General features: G+C 32.7%; 1 protein-coding gene across 1 annotated transcript; it reads left to right on the top strand.

Moving 5' to 3' along the window:
• Positions 1 to 5856, top strand: LOC121113515 (uncharacterized protein C05D11.1). The gene is made up of 4 exons (XM_040707307.2): positions 1 to 425; positions 2461 to 2716; positions 2945 to 3638; positions 3695 to 5856. The coding sequence occupies exons 1-4, from the start codon at positions 148 to 150 to the stop codon at positions 5590 to 5592; spliced, it is 3126 nt and encodes a 1041-aa protein (XP_040563241.1). The 5' UTR covers positions 1 to 147; the 3' UTR covers positions 5593 to 5856.
• The last annotated feature ends 5489 nt before the right edge of the window (positions 5857 to 11345 follow it).

Here is an 11345-nt window from a genome sequence, read left to right on the forward strand (position 1 = left end):
GTATCTGCTTAAGCATGTAAGCGTGCGCTTGTTTCTTTAAGGTTCTCGTAACGAAGGGTTAGTTGTCTACCTATGTTTACTTGAGAGGAGTATAGTTTCATTGACAAGGTAGCTTATCATCGAGGCACAAGTAGTGCCCTTTTCTTGATGATGACCCTTAATAGTTTATTATTTTGTATCCTATCTTTTATTATTGTTGGAAAAACTCACTCAGCATCAATTCAAAATGGATGGGAACTTCTGGATGAATTTCAACTTGAAGAAGAGACAAAGCTTCAAAAGTACAAATCCACAAGGACTAATATAACTGTTGTCATTTCTCAAGTTGAGTCCCCTATCACAAATGGATATATATGCCTTGCTACGGAGGCTTTTACAAATGATGGACTTCCTCACACCTTGGAACATTTGATTTTCCTAGGAAGGTATTGTCATGCTGTTAGTTTTTTTTCGATTATACCATGTTAAGAAATGTTAAAATTGTTGAAGTTCTCGTAAGTATACATTTAAAAAAAGTATTCATATGTTGGTAGCCTATAAGATATTAGTGATCCTATTAATTATTTCTATGATGATGTTAGTTTACTGTGTAGCTATACATATATCCAAAGAGAGATCCTCAGATCTTAAATTACCTTTGAAAAGATTCAAAATGAAATGAGTGGATTATATACTATAACTAATATATATGGCAAGGCCATAACTCAGTTTAAAATATCCTTCTCTCGTAATTTTTTTTGAAAATTACGTTTATTAAAAGCCTTATAAGCTTTAAGTTCTTACCTGTTATCTTTTTTGTGTATGTAGTACGTTATTTATAACTCTGGGTGAAAGTGGCGATTGACAGATGAAACTTGTTTCTAAGTTTTTATTTCATATAATCATTCCATACTTCTTTTAAGTGGACTTTACTGTTAGACAAGGTTACTTGAAAATATCTAGTATTTCAACTTATATTTACACGAATTAACCTATAATTGTAAATCGTAAGCATTTTTTTAGCGAATGAGTTTGTTTATTTGTGTGTGTTGGCAACTTGAGCAGTGTTTTATATTTTTTTAAAACTGTTTCCTTAATTCTTGAGGAGAGAAAATCTAAGTATAAAGTGTAACCACAAATAGCGTTGTTACCGTCCTTATTTAGGACTGAAGACTGCAGTCTCTTCCGGTTTAATATCGGTTCAGTCAAATTCAGTCCTAAAAACTTATAAAGTTCACTACCTTATGACGTCACTCAACTTTATGTCTTCTTATTTATGTAGCTCTAGTACTGACAGTCCTAAGGACCGGTTCCAAAGACCAATAGGACCAATACTAAGACTAGACTGAACTAGACCGAATAAATAAGGATCTACACAACACTAACAACAAGTGATTATGAATGACAGAAGTAACACTGTCCTAGGACCGATCCAATACCATAGCTACTTTAATCAAACGTTATGACAGCAGCTTAGCTGTTATGACGTTTCAAATAATATTCAGATTGTAATGGTTACCATGTTTATTTACGCCTCCTTTTTTTAAATGCATAAAATGAGTGTAAGTAGTGTTGTTTCATTCCTTATTTATTCGGTCCATCCCAGTCTTAGGAAGGTCTTATCAGTCCTATAAAGATAGCTAGGACCGTAGGACTGAATGACCTACATATAGGTCCTTAGAAGGATCATAATGGATAGCAAAAAAATACTGAAAGTAGGGGGAGACTGATTAGCAATCCAACATTACAGCTACTTTAATCAAAAGTCATGGCAGCCAAGCTCTTCTCCTCTCCAATATTCCCATGGTTACCTTGTTTATTTACGCCTTCTTTTTTTACATGGTTAAAATGGTTATGATTTATAACCCTAAATAATCCTATGTAATTGTACTCGATTCTCAAGTTTGAGAAGTAAACTTATCTTTATTTATACTCTCAATGAAATGAAAGGATGGAATGTCGGTTATACGTAGATATTTATGTATATTTAGGGTAGGTCTTAATTTATTTTTTATTAATATTTTGGGGTTTTTTTTATTTTTGCCAATTACGCTTTTATCAAAAATATTCCAAAGTTATTTACTGATAAGGCTCTGAATTGATGTATGCTTCCAAAAAACTTAAACAAAACATGCCTAATTCAATTTTTATAAATATATGTGTGTAAATCCTCCAATGTTTAGAATATACCTGACTTTGTATTTGTTTTGTATAATTATTTATATCCAAGAGTGAATGAATAATTGGATCTACTAAAGGTCATTTTTTATTTATACTCGGTAAATTGCATGTATTGGATACGTTAGTTTACAAATGATGAATTATCACTGTAACAATGATTTTTAAGAATTAATATTGTTTTAAAAATCAAAATAAATGCTGATGTAATGCTTCAGACTTCCGCCTTGATTGGCTCTCTGTCTCATTTTATCAATTATAATACTTTTAATTACTTTTCCTCTTTTATTTTTTTCTTTTAAGTGAGGATTATCCTTATAAGGAATTGTTGGATTTACTAGCAAATCGATTCTTTGCATCTAGGACCAATGCCTTTACGGAAACGGATCATACTTGTTACACTGTATTTACAGCGGGTAGTTCAGGCTTTCTTCAAATATTGCCCATTTATTTGGATCATGTATTGTATCCATTATTGAGGGATGGTGATTTTTTAACTGAGGTTCATCATATCAACGGGGATGGAGAAGATGCTGGAGTTGTTTACTCGGAAATGCAGGTGACTAATAGCTGAAGATCATAGATATGTATGTAGAACTACATATCAATATGTATACACATGGTCCTACATACATTTAATTTCTTCATCCGGAAGTAAGATTCTATGCGGGAACTCATTAGAGCTTATTTCTAAAGAAATTAATTAATATAATGTAAAAGTAGTGTTCCATGATTATCAAGTATTTTAAGTCACTTATCTGTGGTTCTAATTATATATTATTTGTAGGGTATAGAAAATTTGCGCAGTTCGCTGATTTATTATCCAAGCTTGGATGCCTTGTACCCTGGAAATTGTAGTTATGAAGTAACTACCGGTGGAAAGTTAAAAAATTTAAGAGATTCTACGTCCATGGAATCTATTAGAGACTTTCATGACAAGTTTTACGTTTCCAGTAATGTTTATATAACCATAACTGGATCAGTATCTCCTCAACAAGTTTTTGAGGTCTTAAAACCTATGGAGGACAAGATAGTAAGAAAATTGAAGGAGAAAAAAGGCAAAATAAATACTTTTAAACGACCATTCTCTAACTCCATTCCTCCATTTACGGAAAATAAGGAAATGGAAATAAATTTCCCAAGTGATGACGAAAAACTAGGCTATGTTATTTTAGGTTGGAGACTTCCTGCGCCAATTAATGAAAAATTTTATGAGATAAATGGATGGGAGATCATTTCTACTTATTTAACCAGTAATTCAGCAAGTCCTTTGATTGAAGAATTTGTGGAAATAGAGAAACCCTTGGCAACTAATGTTGACTATGAATTATTTGATTTCAAAGAACCTGTAATTTTTATGGAATTTTCATCTGTTCCAGTAGAAAAGATGTCCCAGACTGAAGAATTGTTCAGAAAAGTACTTCTCAAAATCGTTGATGCTGGACCAGAGGGGTTTGACATGAATTCTATGAAGACATTAAGTAAATTATTTTATTTTCTATTAAATTGTAATTAAGTTAGTATTTTTCCATTCCAGTTAAACGTGTACTACAACGTCGTTTAATAAAGTTAGAAAATGGTCCTCAAACCCTAATATTTGATCCAACTTCAAACGATCAAATGTATGGAGAAAAGAAGGAAGACCTTCGAACATTTTTATCGAAAGGAGATTCTCAATGGGGTAGTTATTTTGACTCTAAAAATGCTGATTTTTGGATTGATATCATCAAAAATATGTTGAACGCTCCCAGACTTCTAGTTTATGGACGTCCATTATCTACTTATAAGGATGAACTTGCTGCAAAAGAAACTGCAAGAATTAAAACTCAAAAAAAAGATCTCGGAGAAGAAAGTCTTAAAGAGGCTAAAAAAAGTATTGAGGATGCAATTAGTCAACAAACATTACCTCCAGAATCTTTGTTGAAATCATTTCCTTTGGGAAATGTTGATTCCATCAAGTTTAGAAATCTTAATTATTATAATTTGTCTAATGGTAGTCCTCCAAGTTTCAATATTTCGGCAGTTCCCTTTAAAGTTCATTTGGATGATGTCAAAAGTGATGTTATCAGAATATATTTTGTAATAGACTTTTCAACTATAACAAATCCTGAAGATCGTGCCTTAGTTCCACTTTTATATGAGTTATGGACGCAATTACCAATTACTTTGGAAAATGGAACATATCTTGATCTAAGCGAATTAGTACGCTATCGCACTGAGACAGCAATTAGATTTAGAAATTATTTTGGAAATAAGGGAAGCACATTCCGTCCAGGAAGTCAATCTGAAAATATTTTGTTTTACATCGAAACCTTGCCAGAAAAATATAATGCTTCAATTCAACTTTTAAAAGATACATTGTTTAGACCTAAATTTACATCGGAAAGATTTAAATCTGTGATTCAACAAATTTTGAATGGTATTCCTGTGAAGAAATCATCACCCTCTAAAGTTCTTGACGCAATATTAGATAATATCTACTTCAAGGATAATACTTATATCCATCACGCGAGCTTCCTTCGATTACAAAAAACAGCAGTTAGTCTTTTGAACGATCTTCAAAAAGATGAGACTAAGATATTGCAAAAGTTTAAGTCCCTAAAAGACCAAGTACTCCACCCTAAAAATATATTTTTGTATGTAGCCTCAAATCTTGAAAAAAATTTGGACAGTGGTCATCTTCCTTGGATCAATTTTTTCGGGAAAGGAGAGGAGCCTCCATCATCAGAGTTTTTATCTCATCGCTACCAAACCCCATCAGAAAACGCATTTAAAAAAGAAAAACCAGACTTTCGACATGCCATAGCTTCTGTTTCATCAAGTGAGTCCTGCTATCTCAAACAATCTATTTATTATGATAATACTGATTGGGAAGATAACGAAATCGCAGCCTTGAGAATTGCTCTTAAATATCTAACAGATAGGATGTACAACGATATTAGAGGCAAAGGATATACCTACAGCATTGGAACATTTCTTAGTGTTACAGAAGGGAAAATTACTGTTAAATTTTCGAGGTCGTCTCTTCTTCCTGAAGGGTTTAAAGAATTTAGGAATGTCGTGGAAAAACATTTAAACGCTTCCACTTGGTCTGAGTATCTTGTTGACTCAGCTAGAGGTTCTCAAATATATAGTTCTAGTGGTTCTGAGGAAACGGTTTCGAATCTAATTAGTTCTTCTTTCTCATCAATATTGAGGGGAGCTTGGGATCCACTCTTTAATCGACGCTTTGTTCAAAGGGTTGGAAAAGTTACTTTTGATGAAATTAGAGATTCTGCTATTAAATATTTGCCTCGCTTCTTAGACCCAAATCAAACATTTACGGCTATAGTTTGTCATTCAAATGATGTGGACAGAGTTGTTCAAACTCTTAAGGAATTCAATATCGAAGTTAAAAAGATAGTTGACATTGAAAATAGCTTACTTTCAGACTAAAGAAATATCTTACTTTTTCATTTTAAAATGTACCTACGTTTGTGTCCTAAGTAATTAATGTGTAAAAAAAAGTACATATTTACATATTACACTATTTTGATTAATTATTTATTCATATTTTTTTCGAATATAATCATATTATATATTTATTAATTACTTATTTTTATTATAACGGATTTTGAAATTGACATAGACAAGGACTCTTATCATCTCTTTTGAATTTGATTGATTAATGTAAATAAATAAATTTTTTTGAACAGTAAAGTTTATTATATTTTCCATTGGTTTGTCAGGACTGGATAACCACGCTAGACCTTGTCTAGTTACAAACCAGTCAGGCTCATGTAGGGTGGCCTGTATTTAGCTCGTTTGCCTACGTAATACTCTACCTTAAATATTGCATTTACAAAAATATTTTTGGGTTCAAATCATAAGTTTTACCTTGTGTTAACGTCTCATACCCCTAATACACATTGAAAACAAATATTATAAAAATGATCCAATATTTGTGGTATTTGTGCTTAAAAAAACAAATAACAAGCCTTGTTTGATAGGGGATAATTTTAAAGACTCTCAGTTTCTGCTTGTGCAATAATGGATTTAAAATTCATGGATTAAATTTTTTCCTTGTTAAATATAATTTCTCATTTACTTTTTGGGATTTTATTATATAATAACTTTTCAGATGCATTCCTTCAGTTGAGAGACTTATCACCTCGGATTACTTTAAGTATTAACAAGACGTATATTTTGGGAAGAAACCTTAGTGAAGCTCTCATTAAGGATTCATGAGTATGGGAGTCCCAAAATTATTTTGAGAAATACCTATTAGGGGCTTACACATAGGAACTAAGCTCCTTCAAAAAATTCCCTTTAATAATACAAAAATTGAGCTAGCCTCTACCCCAAACAAAAACCCTGCACACACACTCTATCCAAAACCAAGGAATACTAAACAACAAATTTTAGTATTCCTCGTCATACCATACATATATTCTCGTTATATCCTGGGCTGGTAGCAAGGGGTGGGGGGAGGTGGCCCATGGCCTATTTGTGTCTGTCGTAAAATTTTTATTGTACGGGTGTCCACGATAAATTGGTACTACTTTAAACTTCATCCAGATCCATAATGTGGATATTCGGGGTTAAATCATACTAATATAAAAGGTTGCGCGAACAATACACTATAACTTCCACCACAATTGTTTTGACAACAAACAATAGTCATCATGGAACAAGCAAGGAGAGACCCCATCCTCGAATTGGCTCGCGCGGAACACAAGTCCTCTGCTATCTACAAGCTTCTTAACTAACCCAAGACCACGATGTACCGGGTCTTCAATGCCTGGGAGGTTGAGGGGAAGGTCTGCCGCAAGGCCCACAACATGAGAAGTGACCGAATCCGCACTCCCCGCTTCCTTGAAGGCCTCCGGTAGTCCGTCAAGGCTTCGTCGGGGACTTCCTTGTCCAGGTTAGCCAAGAACCGTGAAGTGAGCAAGCAGCTGGTCTCCAAGGCTGTGAATGAGGACCTTGGGTACAGGTTATACCGTATGGCCAAACAACACATCCTCACGGCATCCATGAAGGCCACCAGGCTGACCAACGATAAGCGTCTCCTCAATGACATGAAGAGCCATGGAGGAAGAATCATCTTCTTCTCTAACGAGAAGAACTGGACTGTCGACAGAAGCTACAACGTCCAGAATGACAGGTGGCTTGCCAAGGAGAGAGAAGAGGTCCCTGCGGTCTTCACCACAAAGTTCCCAGCCTCCGTGCTGACCCTGTCATCTGCAGCACCGGTGAGGTGATGCCTCCTTTCTTCTTCAATCCCAAGGAAAGGGTTAACGCGATAAGGTACTGCAAAGTCATGGAGGAGTTCGTCATCCCCTGGATGAAGGATACGGCCGCTGGGAGGGAGTTCATATTCCAACAAGACTCAGCGCCCGCACACATCGCCATGAGGACCACTAACCTCTTTAACTCCCACGACATCACTTTCTGAGATCGCAACACCTGGCCCTCCAACTCACCCGACCTCTATCTGTGCGATTACTACTGGTAGGGGAAATTGGAGAGGGAGGTGTGCAAGGTCAGCCACAAGAGCATCGCGGCCCTGAAGGGATCCATTACGAGGGAGTGGAATGCTGTCGATTCCGCAGAAGTCATCAGGGCATGCAAATCCTTTAGGGGCAGGATGGAGAAGATGGTGGCTGCTGAGGGAGAACATGTTGAATAAATTTATTGTTTAATATCATGTCTAACTTTTTCATATTAACAAATACACTCCAAATTCCATTTTTATCAAGCAGGTTGAATTTTAAGATAGTTCCAATTTATCGTGGACACCCTGTATATATACTTAAAAAAGAAATGTTATTTCAAATTCGAGACAAACAAAATATGAGGATCTTTAGAAAAAATTGAATCTACCTTTTTTAGAAAAAATTGAATTTACCTTTTTTAGAAAAAATTGAATTTACCTTGTTTAGAAAAAATTGAATTTACCTTTTTTTAGAAAAAATTGAATTTACCTTTTTTAGAAAAAATGGCTCTAAAATAAAAAGAAATATTGTTTTTATAAAAAAATGTGATCAAATTTACTATTAAAACAGATCATTAAAAAACCTTTAGGGAAACCTTTTAGGAAAAAATGTCATAAACCAAAAGTAATAAAACATTTCTTCTCTAAGAAATACGTAATTTGATAAATTTAATTTTTCAAAAATAGCTTTTGATTTAAAAAAAGAAATTAAATATTTGAATTTTTTTTCTAAAAAATTTGAATATAGTGAATAATTGTAAATTTTCCAACTTTTTTTTCGAAAAAATTTAATATTTCAAGTTTCCTTTTTGAAATTTTTTTCCAAAAAAAAATAATTTTCTGTGAATAGCCGTGGATTTTTGAAATTTTTTTTGAACTGCTGTTGATTTTAGAATTTTTTTTCGAAAAACTTAATTTTGTGTGAATAGCTATGGATTTCTGATTTTTTTATTCAAAATAATTTAAATTTGTGTGAGTAACTGTGGATTTTTATAAAAATTTTCCATAAATTGATATTTGAAATTTAATTTTCCAATTTTTGTGAATAGCTATGAATTTTTGATTTTTTTTCAAACAATTTTAATTTTTTTTTGTTCAAAAAAATTGTAAAATCAAGCCCCCCAAAATATATAAATATTCGGACACCCATGTTGTGTTAAAAAGGTTGCAGACAAATTTTGTTTGTGTAATATGGGTGCATGGTAAAATCGTCGTGTACACTATCATTGTGAGATAAAAATTGTTGTGGTTAATATAATCTTGGAGCAACAAATCGTTTTACAACAATAATTTTGCTGGAGACACTCATATTGATCCAAAAACACATTCTATATTCAAAATACGGACCTTTTGTGCGGATATGGAACCGTTTAACAATCATTTACACATCAGATATGTAGTTAGTTTTTTGAGTTGATTTTTAGCGTACTATTTTACCACATTTATCGGTTAAAAAGGGACTAAGATCGTATAAAATTTTTGTTGCAGTAAAATTTCATAATTTAAAAAAATTTGGTGATTTGTTGGACATAATTATTGATCCATCCATGTACACACCGCTTCATTTTCAATTCATAATTCTTCATTTAGTTTGTATAACGTTTAATTTAATGAAATATATTTAATAAAATATTAATTATCCACTTGTTACCATATACCTCTTTTTAAAGAAATCCAAACCTTATCTCTCAAACTTTCCTTGAATTATTCACAGTTTTACAAGTAATAATTTGAATTCAAAGTATCTACGTTCATAACTAGTAATAAAAATCGTGTGCATTTTGGGCATGTTAAAAAAAACCAGACGAAAATCAACATGGTAACACTGACAATTAGAAGAATGTTTTGGAGGAGAGCTTTGATAACATTTCATTAGATATACTACAAACAACTAAGAAGAGGGAGAGAAGGAAATTGAATAGGACGTTAGCAAGAAAACTCGGATGTCGATCCTCAATTCTACTGTTAGTCCCACAAAGACTTGTAATTATAACTCCGCGACAAATCTTCAAGGTTACTTTCCGTCTTTTATGAGCACACGCGATTGTCCAATCAGGTTTAGAATATAATTGACTGTAGTAGAAATGGGTAGTTTTGGACTAGAAAAAAATTATCAAGTTGAAAGAAAAAAAATAAAAATTAAAGAGGGGCTATAATTTCTTTATGAGGATTTTTTGAAATTCTGATTACCATTTCCAAAAAACGGTCCATCTAAAAAATACACCGGATTTTCATGACTATTTATAACACTGATAAAGAGAAAATAGGTTTAAAAATCTACCTCTGACAAAGAAATATATTTCGAATTTTTATCTTATCTTAGTGAAGTAACGCCGTGATGTGACACATAATAGTTTCTGAGTTTTCAAAGTTGATTCGAGTACTTATTTTCTTTTTCCATGCATCAAACGTACATTATATAATGAACCAATATCAAAATTTAAGCCGATTCCGATACCATGTTTATGGGCAATTCCGATTCTTTATTATTTACAAAGGACGCCCCTGGTAAGAGATCCTAAACACTCACAAGGGGGGCTTTGTATGACGAGTCTGAACTCATAATTTCGTTGAGCCTGTACGAAATCTAGTCGAAACTGATCTCCAAATTACATCAAATGAACTTTTGGGGTAACTTGGACAATTTTTCGTCTTACGGCTTTTAGTTTTACGTTCATAATGAGAATGATTGAAGAATAAGCTTCTTTTTTTTAAGATCTTACTTCACGTAGACCCATATCGAAGTGTTTGAAAGGCATTTCTCTAAATGAGTTTTTTAAATTATTCCCAAAATGGAGAAACAAAATTAGCTCCTTATTGAAATAATTAATTCGTTAATATTTTGACTATTTTATCTTTTCCAACTCTCCTCTTTCTCTGTATCGGCTATCAGAGAAAGCTTCTCTCTAGTTTTTCATGGTCTAATTACATTTTTGTATGGGCGAAATGACTTTAATCTGAATTGTATTTAACATAACACATTAGTAGTTCTTAAAAAAAATATATTCATATTATCATTTGTGTGCTTCTTATTTTGCTTATGCAAGAAAATTCAGGTAATAGAATAGTATAAGAATCAACAGTTGAGCCTTTAGTTAAGGATATTTATCAACTCGTCGCCTTTATATATTTATTTATCTACATTTTTACAACCATTAAATGGAGAGAGACAATTTAATGGCGTGTGATGGCACAAAGATTTTCTATACTAAGAAAAAAAAGTATTCTTAATTTAATGTATGGCTTTTAATTAATCCATTGAGATTCATTTTTTTTTCTTCATAATAATACAGACATAACATATCCTGGTAGGTGTAAATTAATTATCATAGCTTAAGTGAAGTGAATATTTACCTTTATTTGTACAATATACGTACAATGTACATATATGTGTGTATCTCTTGTCATTATGAGATGATAATTACATAATCACCTGTGCAATGCATGTTATATACACAAATGAATAATTAGTAAGTATTTCTGTTACACAGATGTAACATAATATATCTATTACAGGGTGAGGACCACCGACCTATATAATCAATAAATGGATGCACAACCTATAAAATAAAAAGTAGAAATAGAGTGAGTTACCTTTCTGCTATTGGCAGCCATCTTGAATACCTATTTGTACGAAACACTCTTTAGTGACTTTACTTATTCATTAATAAGTTAATAAGAAATTATTGGTCCATAGAAGTCGAGGATTACG

The sequence above is a fragment of the Lepeophtheirus salmonis genome, chromosome 2 (genome assembly GCF_016086655.4).
Source record: "Lepeophtheirus salmonis chromosome 2, UVic_Lsal_1.4, whole genome shotgun sequence".
NCBI classification, from domain to species: Eukaryota; Metazoa; Arthropoda; class Copepoda; order Siphonostomatoida; family Caligidae; genus Lepeophtheirus; species Lepeophtheirus salmonis.

What these genes read in the sequence shown, in the direction of transcription:
- LOC121113515 (XM_040707307.2), top strand. Translation starts at nt 148, where the DNA reads ATGATGACCCTTAATAGTTTATTATTTTGTATCCTATCTTTTATTATT. An exon ending in CATTTGATTTTCCTAGGAAG is followed by an intron (nt 426 to 2,460) that starts GTATTGTCATGC and finishes TTTTCTTTTAAG; the next exon opens with TGAGGATTATCCTTATAAGG. An exon ending in GAATTCTATGAAGACATTAA is followed by an intron (nt 3,639 to 3,694) that starts GTAAATTATTTT and finishes TTTCCATTCCAG; the next exon opens with TTAAACGTGTACTACAACGT.